Source organism: Pelophylax lessonae (genome assembly GCF_965119305.1).
Source record: "Pelophylax lessonae genome assembly, chromosome: 3".
Taxonomy (NCBI): Eukaryota; Metazoa; Chordata; class Amphibia; order Anura; family Ranidae; genus Pelophylax; species Pelophylax lessonae.
In genome coordinates, this window is record NC_138770.1 from 628,864,455 (window position 1) to 628,882,415 (window position 17,961).

General features: G+C 45.7%; 1 protein-coding gene across 2 annotated transcripts in view; it reads right to left on the bottom strand.

Moving 5' to 3' along the window:
- The window catches only part of UBR2 (ubiquitin protein ligase E3 component n-recognin 2), a 180,603-nt gene that overhangs the window by 127,911 nt on the left and 34,731 nt on the right, over positions 1–17,961 (bottom strand). For both annotated transcript variants that reach the window (XM_082250166.1, XM_082250167.1), the window contains exons 3-5: positions 16,167–16,245; positions 7,746–7,856; positions 3,678–3,808 (exon numbers count right to left, since the gene is read on the bottom strand). In XM_082250166.1, the coding sequence (XP_082106292.1) occupies positions 3,678–3,808; positions 7,746–7,856; positions 16,167–16,245 (321 nt within the window). The remainder of the gene's footprint in view (positions 1–3,677; positions 3,809–7,745; positions 7,857–16,166; positions 16,246–17,961) is intronic.

Below are 17,961 nucleotides of genomic sequence, written 5' to 3' on the forward strand. Positions count from 1 at the left end.
TTAGTGAAGTGTAAAATGGTTAGTTTGGACTTCAAGTAACTAGTTCAAGTAACTACTATTTTTACTACTAGATTTGTCCACTGTATAAACTGTATGCAGCCTCCGCTACACAAAGTATGCAGCACTGTGTTCAGTCGGTTGGACAGACACTTCCAAACAAATACGAGTCAGGCAGCCATTCACAGGGAGTCTTGTATTCTATGACTAAATACAAAGCTTCCTCTAAATAGCTTAGTTGGAGATCATGACATCATTCACCTTCCGCTCTGCCAATCAGAGGAAGCTTAATAGCTCAGCCTGACTTGATTTTATTCAGGGAGCAGGACAGGTAGTTCCCATCCAGCTGCCAGAAGCACTGTATGCTGTAAGTAGCTGACCTAAAAATGGATTTTTGTAAAATCTTACCGTAAAATCCTTTTCTCTTAGCTCATTGACAGACGTAGTCCTCGGTGATGCACCACCTTCGGGTTATGTTGCCTCCACAGGAGCAGGACTAGACAGGAAATTAAAAAGCTCTGGCCACACCCTAGGGGCAGTCCCAGAGGGTATATCCTCTCTCTCTCTGCCTCAGCAAATCAGTTATGTGAAAAAGCAGTCTTTAGAGATTTTAACCCAACCCAACTCAAAAACAGAGGGGCGGGGACTACGTCTGTCAATGAGCTAAGAGAAAAGGATTTTACGGTAAGATTTTACAAAAATCCATTTTTCTCTAGCGCTCATTGACAGACGTAGTCCTCGGTGATACACCACCTTCGGGACGTCCCAGAGCAGTATCACAAATGAGGGGTGGGAAAATGGAAATCAAATCCCAATCTAGAAGGCCCAACCGGTGCCAACTAGAAGTTTACAATGCTCATCCTTACTGATGAGACTCAACAAAAAAGAGAAAAATTATTTATTTATTTTTTTTTTCAAACAGAAAAAAACCCTCGAGGTAGACCACCGGTCTCCTCAAATTGCGGCCTGCAAAACCTTGCGGCCAAATGAGGCATCCGCCGATGCCGTCACATCAATTTTATAGAATTTTGTAAAGGTATGTACCGACGACCAGGTGGCCGCCTTACATACCTGGACCACTGACGCCTGATGGCGAAAGGCCCAGGAAGTACTGAGCGCTCGAGTGGAGTGCGCCCTAACAGGGAACGGAGGACTCTGACCCTTAATAGAATAAGCCTGTACCACCGTTTGTCTAATCCATTTGGCAATGGTCGCGGCAGATGCAGGCAAACCCTTTCTGGGGCCATCCGTCATCACAAAAAGTGAATCCGTCTTACGGAATGATTCCGTAGCTTTCAGGTATACCCTGATTGCCCGAACCACATCTAAGGAATGCAACGCATGTTCCCGATGATGCTTGGGCTGAGGACACAAGGAAGGTAGTACAATATCTTCATTCAGATGAAAATCTGAAACCACCTTAGGAAGAAAAGATGGCTTAGGATGAAGTACTACCTTATCCCTATGAATCACTAGGTATGGGGACTGGCATGATAATGCAGCCAGTTCTGACACCCTGTGAGCAGAAGTAATAGCCACCAAGAAGGCCACCTTCTGGGATAAAGTAAGCAAGGGAATCTCCCTGCTCAACATCCAGCCCGTCGCCCAGTTCAGCTTTCTTGCTTGAAGATCTCACAGGAACACTGGAGAAAAAAAGCTGTCTAAAAATCCTTTAAGAAAAAAATCTTGCCAGGACCTAAGATCCCAGCAAGGTATCTAGGTCCTTACTCCTAACTAGACAGAAAATAACTAATTTGCTGAGGCAGAGAGAGAGAGGATATACCCTCTGGGACTGCCCCTAGGGTGTGGCCAGAGCTTTTTAATTTCCTGTCTAGTCCTGCTCCTGTGGAGGCAACATAACCCGAAGGTGGTGTATCACCGAGGACTACGTCTGTCAATGAGCGCTAGAGAAATATAGTTTATACAGCTCACACATTGGGCACATCTGGTAGTGAAGGACATAGTTCATTTGAACCAGTTTGGTCCACACAAACTATTTAAACTTCACTAAAAGCTGAGGATCAGCTTCAAAGCAGCAGCATCATATAAACCAGTAAAATGTATACATCTATAAAGGTGACCACCCGGTGGAGGTCCCCAGCACCTCTAGTCTGAAGGTATGGGAGCCGCGGTGTGACAGGGAGATGCCGGCAAGTCCAAGTCGTTCCGGGTATGGCTGGATGGAAGGCAGCTTGAAGTGCAGCGCCAAAAGGCATGTGACGTCACCAGGGTTTATCAAACATTATGGGGTTTATTTACTAAAGCTAGGGAAATAAGTAACAATTCTGCTGCAGAGAAAGCAATCAGCTTCCAGGTTTTATTGCTAAAGCTTAACCACTTCCCATCTGCCCTATAGGCAATTGACGGCGGGAAGGCGGTTACATTATCCTGACTGGACGTCATATGACGACAGGGGCGTGGCAGAGCGGTGATCGGTGATCGGTGCTACGGGGTGTCACTGACGTAGGCTCTTTACCATGTGCAAACAAAGAAATTGGACCGCACTCGGAAATATGAAATCAAAACTGTTCTTTATTCCTCATCGAATCCATACAGACAGTGCATTAAGAGACATGTCCGGTTGATGCATTTCACGATATAGATAATCGCTTATTAATAACCAAGTAAGTGTGGTTATGAGTAAGCGATTATCTATATCGTGAAACGCGTCAACTTGACATGTCTCTCAATAGACTGTCTGTATGAATTTGATGAGGAATAAAGAACAGTTTTGATTTCATATTTCCGAGTGCGGTCCAATTTCTTTGTTTGCGCTGTTTCTGGACGGCGGATCTGATCAGCACCGGTTCATTCAGTCTCACCTGAGCGGCTTTTTCTTCCCAATTTCTATACCTCTTTAACATGTGACCAGCTGTGTCCAATCACAACTGGTCACATAGTACACAGGAAGAGCCGGCTTTCCTTAGTTCCTGCCTGACAGGCACGAGTAGAGGAGAGCCGATCTGCGGCTCTCCTGAGGGGGGTCTGTGCTGGTAATCAGAGCATTGATTACCAGTGCAGACACTTGGGGGGGGAGGGGGGGGGTGGGTGCAACTAGAAACACCAGGGATGCCCACCCATGACCCCCCCTCAGGGATGCCCACCCATGACCCCAGGGATGCCCACCATGGCCACCAGGGATGGCAATCAGAGCTCAGGGAGCCTGCCAGTGGTGCCCTTCCCCATCAGTGCTGCACCCCATGCCATCTATCAGTCCTCAGTGCAGGAAAAAACGTATCTATTTACAAAATTTTATAACATTAACAAAACTTTTTTTTTTTTTTTAAACTTTTCAGTCTTTTATTTGTGTAGCAAAAAAGAAAAATCCTTGCGGTGATCAAGTACCACCCAAAAGAAAGCTCTATTTGTGGGGAAAAAATTACATAAATTTATTGTAGGTACAGTGTTGCATGACCGCGCAATTGTCATTCAAAATGCAACAGCGCTAAAAGCTGAAAATTGGCCTGGGTGGGAATGGGGAAAAGTGCCCTGCATTGAAGTGGTTAATAAATAAGCTGAGGTTAGAAGCGGATTGGTTTCTCTGCAGATTTGTGACTAATTTTGCCCTCTACAGCTTTAGTAAATAAACCCCTATGTGTCTGTGAAGCAACCCTGCCTATTAGATAAGCCTTATCTAGAGGAGCATACTAACAAATCAGCAGACATGACTTTGTACTTACACACACTCCAGTCCCGGCGGAAGCTCGTTTTCCTTCTCCCATGTGAGAATATCCACTGTATATTGAAACATTATTGCAAAAATATTGTACGCTCTTGCCACCATATCTTCTGATAACTGAACAAGTGGATCCTGAGTAAAGCCAAAAAATCAAAAGTCAGAGCAAGCATATAAGGAAAAAGCAAAGATGAGTGCCGGTTCACACGTATGCGATCCGGGAAGGCTGCGAATTCGCAGCCTGTTCCCACATCACAAACGCACCCTTGGCAGTTCACACTGCCATATGCGATACGCTGGGGGTGTCAATGAAATGTTAACGACACCCCCAGTTTGATCGCATATCGCAGTGCAATCTTTACAGTTCGCACAGGATCGGATCGCACAAGTGTAAACCACTGTGCGATCCGATCCTGATGCAGCTAAAAAAAAAAAGGGTCATGTGCGACTTTTGTGCGGGTGCAGTGCGAATTTAGCCATACAAATTGTATGGCTAAATTCGTACCGCACAGCCGATCGCATGTAATGAAGGAGCAGTGCGCTCCGATATTACATGCGATCGCCGATTACATGCGATATCAGACTTGCTCCACATCTTCTGGTTGTGCCCTGTCATACAAGGTTTCTGTACACTAGGTTTTGCAATTCAATGATGTCCCAATGTCTATTTACACGGTTGCTATTCTTTTACACCTTACATAATGTCAATGAACCACTACAAGCGCTCTCTGTTGTTACATCTTCCTAACGCTGCAAAGAGTTGCATCCCCTTATTTTGGAAACAAACCATTAGCTTGTATTTTATAAAGATGAATTAAATAATTCTCATGTAAGAAACTATTGTCTTAGCAAATCGGATGGAGGATCGTTTCCAAAAAATTAGTTTTTTTTTTGTTACTGAATTTACAAGCTCCACCGCATATCAGGACACCACGGGCTCTCAAGCATGACATGACAAGTCAACACTTACTGAAATGGACGGGCACTGAGATAGGGAGTCTGGAGAAATACCTGTCTCTTGTTGCACATTTTTTTTTTTTTTTTGCACCCATTATTATTATTAAAATGGTCATACAGAAGGTTGATGGGCTGATGGATTTTTGTTCACACCACTCAACTAGAGCGGTCAGACAAGATCAATTTTCCCTGTTTGTATGGTCTGTGTTACGGGCTCTGCGTCCTCCTGGAGTGACGTGTCACCATTTTTGCTGTTTGCTACAATTTAACAATTGGAAGTTGTCAATTTTTCTAAGACCCCGTTCACACTGGGGCGACGCTACTTCCCGGGGCACCGTGACCTCGGAGCGGCCGGCACGGACTTCATATCACTGAAGTCAATGAAGGTCGCCCCAAAGAAGCTTCGGAACCCTTTTTCTAAGTCGGAGCGAGTTGTGTCGCTCCTATTAGAACGGGTCCACAGCTTCTCTATGGAAGGCGACCTGTCAGGCAACCAGGTCGTCTCAGTGTGAACGGGCTCTGTATCATTCACATAGTGCAGTGTTTCTCAACCTTTTTTCATGCAAGGCACCCTTTAAAATTATGGACAGTCATGAGGCACCCCATTCTAAAATGTAAAAAAAATATTCTAATAGCTCAGCAACATCCACACGTAGGACACCCAACATTAGAGGTGATTTTTAATACAAAGTAAATACACTTTGGCACACTGGTACTGACTAGTATACCAATGTTTCTCTTCTCCCTCAATTTCTCCCCATCACGTAGCTAATGTGACCCCGGTGCTGAGGGAGAAAGGCAGAGGAGGGTCCAACAAGGATGCTGTGGAGGTGACAGACATCCCCCTTATCAACTGATGACATCATTGGTTGTTAGCAGGGCCGAATTAAGAGCATCATGGGCTTGGTGCTGAGGATTTTGAAGGGCCTTAAGGGCCGTGCCTTGGCATGCACCCAGAGGAGGAAGGGTGCAGCCATGCATGCCTAATTCAACATGGGATGCTGTCTCTGAAGCCCATAAACACATCCATGCATCGGCAACTGTCCCTCCTTGTCAGGCCTTCGTGCTGTGTGGGGAGGTTCTGAGGGAGCTGCCTGGGGAAGCGAGCATAGAAGCCAGACTTCTGTGTTTACAAGTGACAGAAGAGCGGTAACAGTGAATATGGCCAACCCGGGGCCTATATAAAGGTAGGGGCCTGGAGCTGCAGCTCCAATAGCCCCTACGTTAATCTGGCCCTGGTTGTTAGGATGCCAGTGTCTAGAAAGTGGTAATGGTGCATAATGAAAACCCGTGGCTTTGTGTAACTAAAAGGAAGGCTTTATCTACCTACTGGCTTGTATACAATTTTTGATACATTTTTAGGCATTCTGCCAAGGCACCCCTGAAGAAGCCTCAAGGCACCCCACCCTGGTTTAAAAAGGCTGCCATAGACCACAATATACACCTTTTGTGAAAATGAAGAATTGTTTTTTTTTCTGTATAACTTGAAAACAACAAATAAAAAAAAAATAAAAAAAAAGCACCAGACCTGTCCAGACTTTGGTATATTATGTCGCCCTCTATGAATGTAAAAGTAGGACAATGAAGAAACAAGAAAGTATTGAGGTCTTTGAACTTTGGTGCTAGTAAAGTATTCTAAGAATATTGTGGACAGCTAGGAAAGCAGACAAATTAATCCTTTATTAAACCCAATTTCTCATTTTTGATATGGTATGAGAAGAACCGATTTTCCAGAAAAGATAATTATGCATTGAAAACTTAAAGTGGTATCAGTGCCGGGTCACACGTATGCGATGCGGGAAGGTTGCGAATTTGCAGCGTGTTCCCGCATCGCAAACGCACCCCTGGCAGTTCACACTGCCATATGCGATACGCAGGGGGTGTCAATGAAATGTTAACGACACCCCCAGTTTGATCGCATATCGCAGTGCGATCTTTAGAGTTCGCACAGGATCAGATCGCACAAGTGTGAACCACTGTGCGATCCGATCCTGATGCGGCTGAAAAAAAGGGTCCTGTGCGACTTTGGTGCGGGTGCAGTGCAAATTTAGCCATACAAAGTGTATGGCTGAATTCGCACCGCACAGCCGATCGCATGTAATGAAGGAGCAGTGCGCTCCGATATTACATGCGATCGCCGCAGCCGCAAGAATGTGAACCGGCACTCAAAGCCAAACATTCTGATATATTGCAGTTTTTGTCTAGTTCCTCTCAGGCAAGCGACGTAGGTCTACATAGTTTTGCCTGTACGAGCCACCCTGCTGCAGTAAAAAGGCGCGGGGGGTCGGAAACTGGTTAAATTAGAACTAAAGGCAAAACTTTTCATTTTGGATAGAGTAAGGGAAAGATATAATGCGTCAGATTTTTTTCCCCACCATCTGTGTCCCATTATGGAAATTTCCCTTAACTTTCTGTCCCAAAACCAAACAGGAAGTGAGAGGAAATCCCCGCAAATTAAGGGAATTCCTTGGTGACCCCCAAGGTCACCAGAACTAGTGTCCCCATTGTAAGATTTCCCCTCTATTACTTTTCTGGGGACAACCCAAAATTTGGGATTTTCTTTTACTTTCACTTTCAATGAGAATGGTAAACAGGACAAATAGAGGGCGAATCTCATTAACGGGGGCACAGACAGCATTAAAAACTGACAGGGGTTCTAACATCTCTCCACTCTATCCAAAATTAAACTCATTCATTTGTCTTTAGTTATACTTTAATACTGCTTTAAGAGAAAAGAAGAAGACAAAGACCAGCAATAAGTTGGGCAGATCCAGGTTAAAAATAAAGTGTGAAGATGATGGTGTGAAGATTGAAGGCCCATGTAGAACACAGATGACCCAGGAGAAACCCCATACATGTGCTCACCAGGAGCCAACATTGATGTGATGAATAACAATTATTTTGGATTCTGCTGTGCAATATCTAGGTACAATACAGGCTATAGAGGGCTATCACAGCATGGTAGTAAACCAGCCTTCTAAAAATCTATAGAAAGAAGCCTTGTAATCATCATCATGAAGGCACACTATCCAATCTGTTAGTTTCAGAAATTGTTTCTTCTTCTCATAGCACTAGAGGAAGAGAAAATGGCTGGTTTATGTGCACATCTTATTACCTCCGATTCCTTTTCAGAGATATGCATTCCATGCTTCTGGCAGTATGGACCTTCCTTCCAAGCTTCAGCATCCCCACAGTCGCAGAATCCTCCACCTCCAGATGTGGTCATCTAAAACACAGAAATACAGTAAAGGGCCCCGTATCAGCGAGAGATTGTACAGAATTTATTGATAGGTGCAACTGACCTGCAGTGACCTCCTTTTGATCTGCAACAAGCAAGTTTTGCATTCCCATGTATGGAAACAAAACCCACTGTACCTTAAATTTCCAGAAAATTCTAACACTATCTATAATTAAACACTTCAATACCGGACACTTTTACCCCCTTCCTGCCTTCAGTGTCGGTTCCTGCATCGCACCCGCATCACACAGTGGTTCACACTGAGATCTGCAAACTGCTGGGGGTGTCAATGTAAAGTTATGGCGCTTTTCCACTGCATGGAACCGAACGGTTTGGCTCGCTTTTGTGCTTTTCCACTGCTGGTACCGCATGGTACGGTGTAGGAACGGTTCGGTACGGTACGTCCGCGCTTTTCCACTACATGGAACCGAACGGTACGGCTCTCTTAAACAGTACCACCTCAGTTGTGGTTCCAAGAGGTACCATACTGGTACCATATCCCACAATCCTTTGCATGCAGACACTACTAGCCACTGATTGGTCAGAGAATCGTTGTTATCCCACCCACTTAACTTTAGTACTACTTTAGTGGAAAAGCAAACCGTACCGTACCGAACCGTTCCAACACCGTACCATGCGGTACCATGCAGTGGAAAAGCAAACCGGGCCAAGCAGGGCCGAGTAGAGCCGAGCCGGTACTTGCAGTGGAAAAGTGCCATTTATGACACCCCAGATTTGCAGATCGCAATGCAAACTGGGAAATGGTGCAGGAATTGGATCGCATAGGTGTGAACACCCATCACCCATGTAATTCAATTCCAGTGCGAACCAAAAAATAAATAAATTTAAAAAAATGGTCCTGCACCATTTTGGTGCAAATGCGATGCAATCTTAGCCACACAGTTTGTGACACAAGGGGGCGTGGTCTCCCGGTGACATCATCTGGCGGCCACGCCCCTAATGGCTATATAATAAGCTGCAGAGACCAGAGACAGGCATAATCGCCGGAGACATCGTCGTCGGAGGACCGGAGGAAGAAGAAGAGCCGACCGCAAAAGAGCAGAAGACCGGAGAGGAGAAGACAAGAAGAGAGGACAGCAGAAGGGCGGACAGCAAAAGAGCAGAAGATCCCGGAGAGGAGCGGACAGCAGAAGATCTCCGGAGAGGAGAAGACAAGAAGAGAGGACAGCAGAAGGGCGGACAGCAAAAGAGCAGAAGACCCCGGAGAGGAGCGGACAGCAGAAGATCTCCGGAGAGGAGAAGACAAGAAGAGAGGACAGCAGAAGGGCGGACAGCAAAAGAGCAGAAGACCCCGGAGAGGAGCGGACAGCAGAAGACCCCCGGAGAGGAGAAGACAGTAAGAGCCGGATGAAGATTTTTAATAAACTTTCCAAAACGTCTCCTGTCGTTATTTCCATACACTGCCTTTTATGTGGTGAATGAGTAGGGGTACAGTGTACCCCATACCCATTCCCATAGGGAGGGGGTCCGGGATCTGGGGGGCCCCCTTGTTAAAGGGGGCTTCCAGATTCCGATGAGCCCCCTGCCCACAGACCCCCACAACCACCGGCCAGGGTTGGGGGGATGAGGCCCTTGTCCTCATCAACATGGGGGCAAGGTGCTTTGAGGTGGGGGGTGCAGAGCCCCCCCTGCCCCAAAGCACCCACACCCCCCCCATGTTGAGGGCGTGTGGCCTGGTATGATCCAGGGGGGGTGGGGCCGCTCGCTCGTTGACTGTTATTCCACCTTATTCTCAATATCCATATTACCCCTCTTTCTTCCTTCTCTGTTTATCATAATCATTTTATTCTGACCTTTTAGTGTAATACTGATACAAGTAAACTATTGTCCATATGTCCACATTTTATAGTTTTTTCAATATTGGGATCTTTTTTGTTCTCCATTTGCCATTATGTCATACTTTTGAGGGCCGACTTCCGCACAAGACGATTTTTAATTTATTTATTTCATTTTATTTGGCCTTTTTCCTTGTTGTGCAATATTGGATTATGTAGTTTCTAAACCTCTTCTTGTTTCCGGATCCTGTGAGTGCCGCTAGTTCCCTGGGTGGAACGCACGTGGGTTGATGCTGGTTTCCTGTTTCCGGTGCTACGCAGCAGATATCACTTCCAGAACGCATAATTCAAGTTCCGGCTTTAGCATATTTAAACAACGTAGTGTTACCGTAAGGCCACGCCCCCGATGTCTTAATGGCGAAACACGTTGGGAGAAGCTAGCCTTACGCCACGTCGTCACGCCCAGAAGTTGGCCATTACATTGGTTGGAAACAAGAGCTCTGTTAGTGTGACATGCGCTTTGTTTTATTGCTGTTTGGTGAGTGATATTCCACCTTTTTTGAATAAACTTTGGAAACATATCACACTAGGAGATTATCTTCTTGACCCTTTCCCATGCTTGAGGTACATTCTGGTCCTGGAAGGAATCCCTTTACTTGATTGGTGATCCCTTTACTTGATTGAGTGATCCTTTGACCCACCCACTGTAATGTCTGACCATTGTGGAAACAATGCTTCATACATTGTGGTAAGAGTCAGTGTGTGGTGGAGGTGGAGGATCAGGCTCACCATTGCATGCTTCTAGCACCCGGGTGGAGAATCCCTTCTATTTTATTACTGGACATTGTTTATACATGCTGGACTGGGATTATTCATTGTTTCATATACATCTTTTAACAGCGCTGCTTGCATGTTTTTATATTTAAAGCGGTAGTATCCCGCTTTTTGACACTTTTACCTACAGGTAAGCCTATAATAAGGCACGGTTTAGGAGATATTTGCAGTGCATGCAGCCGCTCACGCGAGAGGCGCATGCGCTCTGAAGGTCCGGCGGACCTTCAGTTTTCCTTGCCGGGAGCTTCCCGGAAAATCACTCCAGCGCACATGCGCGGGAGTGACGTCATCGCGGCTCCGGCCAATCACAGCGCCGGAGCCGCCGAACCTGGAAGAGACGCCAAGGGATCATGGCAGCGCCCGCATCGATGTCCGGGGGTCCGTGTCGGGGCTTCGTTCTAAGGTAAGGAATACATAATGAGCTAGTATGCGATGCATGCTAGCTCATTATGCCTTTGTCTTGCAGTTTTTTTTTTTTTTTAATTTTCGGGTTTACAACCGCTTTAATCACCACTGTTTTTTTTTTCTTTGCTTGGTTTTTTTTTTTTGCTAAATAAAAGGAAAGCCCAAAAATGTTGGGAAAAAAAAAAAAAAACACACATTTTTCTTCGTTTCTGTTATAAATGTTTTCCAAAAAATATTAATTCTTCATAAAGCTAGGCCAAAATGTATTCGGCTACATTTCTGTGGTAAAAATAACCCAAATCAGTGTATACTATTTAGTAGTGTGTAGAAAAGTTATAGAGTCCACAAACTGTGGTATTTTAAATTGTAAATGATAAAAAAATTATAATTTTTTGGGAAAAGGAAGGGATTAATGTTTTTTTTTTTTTACATACTGTCACCAGTGCAGCGTTGTCAATTAACTGACGTGACAGGGACCCTGACTAGTGACAGTATATAAAAAAAAAAAAAAAAAAAGAAAAGTAATTTTTTTTTTACATCATGTGAACAGAGCAATACAGATTTACCATAGAAACACTGAACTACTTTGAGTAAGTGATCGGGATTTTTTTTTTTTCTTTTTTACACACACAGATTGCTTAAAGCAGTGAATTTCACTGCTATATGCAAACATTTTTACTGAATAAAAGTGGGCATTCAGTGTGTAATGTTGTGATTAGCGGTATTTGGCCAGAGCTAATTACATGGGGATGGGATTGACCCATCTATTATGTGATCACTGTGACCAATCATAGCTAGGAAAACAATTTTACACAAAATGGCATAAAAGGAAGCCATTCATTGTTTACAATTCTCATGTGATCTGCTGTGATTGGTCAAAGAACACATGGTATGGACCGTGTCCGGTGGACACAGCCTCATTTTACAATGGCCTGGGCGGGAAGCAGTTAAACATGTCATTCCCCCCCTTTCTCCTACCTAACCCGCATAAAAAAATTAAAAAACTGTGCGTACTTACCTATTTTTTAATTTGCTCTAGTCTAGTCACATGATCTTGCAGCTCCAGCTCCCCTGCGTCAGTGAGCAGCTGCTGCTGTCCAGTACTTATTGAGCCGAAGCTGCAGGATCACATGACCGGACCAGATAACGAATAGGACGTCCAGCATCAACTAGCTTTTCCCACCTCTGCCTGACTGCTCTCGGCCCACCGGTTTCATTTATTAGATTTCATTGCTTTCAGTCATGGGGGCTCAGCATGACATGTGGGTGTTACCCAAAGAGGTATGCATGCAAATGCAGTCTGCCTAGGTACACTGCCTTCTCCAGCCTTACATCCACCCATCAAGGCATTTTGATAATTGCATATTCCTACCAAGAACCAGCCTACTGCTTGCATCAATGCTGAAGGCTCTTGAGAGGAGTACCAAGTCTAAAAATAAGATATGTACTGAAAAATTTTATTTTTGACTTCTTGTAAAATCCGTTTCTCTGACGTTCATTGACGGACACAGCTCCTGATCATCTTAACCATTGGGTTATACTGCCCCCTACAGGAGTAGGACACCAAGCCGAAAAAAAAAAAAAGACTGACTATGCCTATGAGCAGTCCCAGGATTTAAACTTCCCCTCTCTGCTAGATGTACTCAGTTTTGGTTACAAGCAGTGTCAGAAGAATTACAACTCCACAGAGGGGTGAGTGCTGTGTCCATCAATGAGTATCGGAGAAATGGATTTTACGGTAAGTCAAAAATCAAATTTTCTCCTTCGTTCATTGACAGGCACAGCTCCTGATCTTCTTAACCGTTGGGATGTCCAAAGCGGTGTCAAACATGAGGGGTGGGAACAGCGAAAAATAAATTCCCAAGGCTAAACCATAGCCAACTAGGTAATAGGAGCTCAACCAAAAAAACAACTGGAGCCGACCTGAAAACATTACAACCCCAAAAGGAGGAACAGGTCCTCTAAACAGCAGCCTGCAAAACCCTGCAGCCAAAAGTAGCATCTACAGATGCCAACACATCCGCTTTATAAAAATGTTGTGAAAGTGTGCACAACCAGGTGGCCGCCTTGCAAACCTGTGTCACTGACGCCTGATGAGGGAAGGCCCAGGAAGCACTGAGCGCTTGAGTAGAGTGCGCCTTGACCGAGAAAGAAGGAACCTGACCCTTAATCAAATGTCTGATGCCTGTCTGATCCATTTAGAAATGGTCGCAGACGAAGCGGACAGTCCTTTCCGGGGCCCATCCGTAAGCACACAGAGTCTGACTTCCTAAAAGACTCCCAAGTACACCGAAATTTCCCCGAACCACATCCAGGGCATGAAACGCCACTTCTCTAGGATTTTTCGGCCTGAGACACAGGGAAGGCTACACAATGTCTGCACTCAAATGGAAATCAGAGAGAACCTTTGGAAGGAACGACGTACAGGGGCGAAGAACCACCTCATCTCTGTGGACCACCAAGTAAGGTGAACGACAAGATAAGCTGCCAATTCCCACACCCTGTGCGCAGAGGTGATTGCAACCAAAAAGGCCACCTTCTGGGACAGCCCAAGCAGGGGAATCTCCAGAAGATTTTCAAAGGGAGGCTTCGGGAAAACAGAGATCCAAGTTGAGGTCCCAAGGCAGTAACGGATACCGCACTGGAGAAGCCAAGTGTCAAACCCCCTGAAGAAAGGTACGCACTAGGGAGTGCGTGGCCAAAGTTCATTGAAAGAAGACAACCAAGGCTGACACCTTGCCATTGATGGTAAGCCAATTTCTGCTCAACTACCCACTGAAGGAAGGTCAAGACGCGAGCCACAGAGAAGGAGCGAGGGTGAACCCCAAGAGACTCACACCACGAAATGTACATATTCCACTTAAGATGGTATATCTTCCTAGAAGGGAACTTCCTGGCTTTCAACAGCATTGAAATCACAGACTCAGAAAAACCCCAAACCTTCAGCACCTGGCTTTCAACAGCCAAGCTGTCAAAGCCAGAGACTGTAAAGCAGGATGGAAGATCGGCCCTTGGGACAGCAGATCCTACTTGAGAGGCAGTCTCCAAGGGACGTTGGCAAGCAGCCACATCAGGTAGGCGTATAAAAACCGGCAAGGCCAGTCCGGAGCAACTAAAATGACTGGAATCCCTTCTGCCTTGATCCTTCGCAAGAGTCTCGGCAGAAGCTTGAGAGGAGGGAAGGGGTAAATTAGACGATACTGGCCCCACGGGCCACCAGGACGTCTGTGGCATCCACCAGAGGATCCCATGACTGTGCCACAAACCTCTGCACCTTTCTGTTGAGCCGAGACGCCAACAGATCCACTTTGGGGATGCCCCACCAGACACACAACTGATGAGATGCATCCTGATGAAGGGACCACTCCCCTTGGTCCAACGTCTGCTGACTGAGGTAATCCCCCTGCCAATTTTCCACCCCTGGAATGTGTACGGCGGAGGGGGCTGGAATGAAGCGTTCTGCCCACCGTAGATTTCCGGCTACTCCAGAGCAGCCAATACACTTCTTGCGCCCCAAGGTGATTGACATAAGCCCCGACCATGGCATTGTCTGATTGAATTTGTACTGGACACCCCTGAAGACGATCCATCCAGTGATCCAGGCACAGCCTGATTGGTCTGAGTTCCAGGACATTGAACTTATGTTTGGACTTTTCCAGTGTCCAGACACCCTGAGCGGAGCTCCGGACCAGGACACCACCCCACCCGGACAGACTGGCATCCGTGGTGACAAGAGAATACAAGAAAAAGGATTTACCCTGGCGAAGAGCCAGGGAGCGAAGCCACCAGACCAGGGACCCTTTTGTGCCCCTGCTCAGCCGGATCTGACTGTCCAGAGACTTGGGACATTTATCCCATTTGGCCAAGTACTCAGTTTGCAATGACATTGTATGGAACTGTTCAAACAGGACCGTCTCGAAGGTAGAAACCATCAGGCCCAGCACCCGCATGCAAGTCCAGAGGGATGACCACCTGCTGGACAGCAGAAGATGAATTGCAGCATGCAGTTTCTGGAGTTTGTCCAGAGGAGGGAACACTCTGGCTAGAGCCGAGTCCAGAGTCAGACCCAGATAGTCCAGCTTTGTGTAAGGAACCAGAGCAGACTTCTGATAATTTAGAAGCCAGCCAAACTCCCTCAGAGCCCATATAGTGATGTCCACGTTGTCCAATCAAAATGGGGGGGGGGGGGGGCTCTCGGCCAGGAGGAACGATGCGGCGCATGCCGAGAACCGGTCATATGCGACCTCGTGAGGCATTTAACTCGCAGGCCAGCCCCCGTCCGGTGGGGCTATGTCGCGATCGACCTAGCGCAGAGCTGAAGTCTTCATGCGCTCACTGGCCGGACTAGGGTGACCACTAGATCTAGATTATCCAGCCCGTCGCCCAGTCCGGCAGTTGATTGTAGATCTCGCAGGAAAAAATAGAAAACTCTATTTAAAAGAGAAAAAATTGCCAGGACCAAAAGATCCCAGCAAGGAACCAGGTCCTTACTCCTGACAAGGCAGAAAAAAAAAAAAATGGAGACCTATAGCAGAGAGGGGGAGTATACCTCCTGGAACTGCCCAAAGGTGTAGTCAGTCTTTTATTCTGCCTAGTGTCCTACTCCTGTAGGGGGCAGTATAACCCAATGGTTAAGAAAATTAGGAGCTGTGTCCGTCAATGAACGAAAAGGAAACAAAGATTTTATTTAAAAATGTCTTGAAGATGTTAAGGGGGGAAAAAGGAGAAACCAGGAACCATGAAAGGCAAACTATATACAGATTAAAGTGGTTGTAAAGGCGAAAAGGTTTTTTTTTTATTTTTACCTTCATGCATTCTACGCATGAAGGTAAAAACCTTTAATTATACACCCCCCCCCCCCCAATTTTTTACCCGAACCAGATCCAGCGATGTGCATGAGAGCGGCTGCTCTCCCGGGTCCCTGCCTCCTGATTGGCTGAGAGACAGCAGCAGGAGCCATCGCCCCCTGCTGTAAATCACAGCTCACAGCCAGTGAGGAGGGACCTGGGGCTGGGTGTCTAATGGACATACAAAACGAGGTACGGGCGTGAGCATGCAGGAGTACCCCTATAGCAAGCTGCTTGCTATAGGGGTATTAGGAGAAGAGGAAGGGCCAGTAGAGCCTGTGGGGGACCTGAGAAGAGAAGCATTAGGGCTGCTCTGTGCAAACTTATTGCAGGTAATAACATGTTTGTTACATTTAAAAAAATACCTTTAATAACACTTTAAACATTAGCTTTAAACAAAAAAAGTAATGGCTTACCCTGTATCGATGCTCCTTGTGAATACTCCCCAGGAAACACTCCATGCACAGGACACATGTTGGATCAACTGCGCAATCCCTGAAAAAAAAAAAAAAAATAATATTGTACAGGACGATCTCCCAGTATTGGTTTGGTGAAACCGAGAACACCACACAATGACAGCAATGCTACAACACATTTAATGTAAAATGTTAAGCACCGTCCTACACATTGATAGAGTAGGAGGACAAAAATAAAAATTATTTTACAGGGAAAGTTATGGTATGTATGTAAATTTAGCAGCCTGTAACTATAGAGATGACTAACTGGCATACATTATTGCAGGTAACCCCCGGATTGGGGTATTCGTGACATAGGATTAAAGCTGTGTATACACGTTTTTATTTTTTTTTGTTCAACCAAAAAAAAAAAAAAAAAAACTGACAGATCACTGCATCAACACAAACGACCTCTGACGCAGGGATCTATCCCAATGCACTGTTGTATTTTCCAGCAGGGAGGAATCCCTCCTGCCAGAATACACAGATCAGCACTTGCAGCCATTGGATGAAAGCATTGATTGAATGCTGGATTTCTAGCATGGCTGTGCGACAGAAGCCGACCGTTGGGTCTGCTTATGTTGGAGACAGCAATGCACGCAGACCGAAAGTACCGGTCCATTTTCAGTCCATGTATATCCTGCTTTAAGCTGGATACACACTATACAACTTTTGTTGGTAGATTTCCTTTAGGCTACGTTCACATGTGGGTGTAGCGGATCGCGGGCAGGATCACTGTGATTCTGCCCGCGATCCGGAATCATGGCAAATCGCGGGATGCCTGTGATTTTCAATGGCACCCAAGACGCTGTGCGATGTTGCCGCGATTTCCACCTGCCGAATCGCAGTAACATCGCGCATACAGAATCGCGGGACACATGACGCCCAAAAAGGTACAGGAGCTTCTTTTGTGCGTCATACATCCCGCGATTCTGTATGTTCGATGTTACTGCGATTCGGCAGGTGGAAATCGCGGCAACATCGCACAGCATTTGGGGTGCCATTGCAAATCAAGGGCATCGCACAGGTGTCCCGTGATTTGCAATGATTCCGGATCGCGGGCAGAAACGCTGTAATTCTGCCCGTGATCCGCTACGCCCACATGTGAACATAGCCTTAGATTTACCTTCAACTATGTAGTGCAAGGGCCTCCCTGATTGCATACACATTTAAAGTGTTTAGGTCTGACCTCATATTATATGGTTTTGGTAAACCTAAAGGAAAAAAATCTAAAGAAAAATTGTATAGTGTGTATCCAGCTTTAGTCAGAGTCTGGAAAGTCAAAGCCAGCTTAAGGGGACGAAGGGAAGCGATGCCTCACCAAAATCTTGTATATGTCCTCCCCCTATCTTATCCTCATCAGAACATTTCAGATTATTGCTTCAAAAGTTAAAAAGTTTATCAGCAACACAGTTTCTGTTTACACTCATCTTGATATTGCATGGGTTTCTATTTCTTATGTTGCGTACTTTGTAATATTAACAATAAAAAAGAAACAAACACCACAAGAAAACACACACAGGAAGGGAGGACACCTTTTACTGACCATGCTAGGTATGCAGGCCTGGGAATTCCAGTGCAGTGATCTCACCACTGGATTCCAGAAGAAGCTTCAGAAACCGGTCAATTAGCTCTACAGTGTCTACCAAAAATTGATTCATAAATCCTAATTTAATGGACTGACACTTTAAAACAATACACATTTAATGAGGAAAGCATAGCAGTTTGTACATTTATTGCCAAGAATGTTAACTTG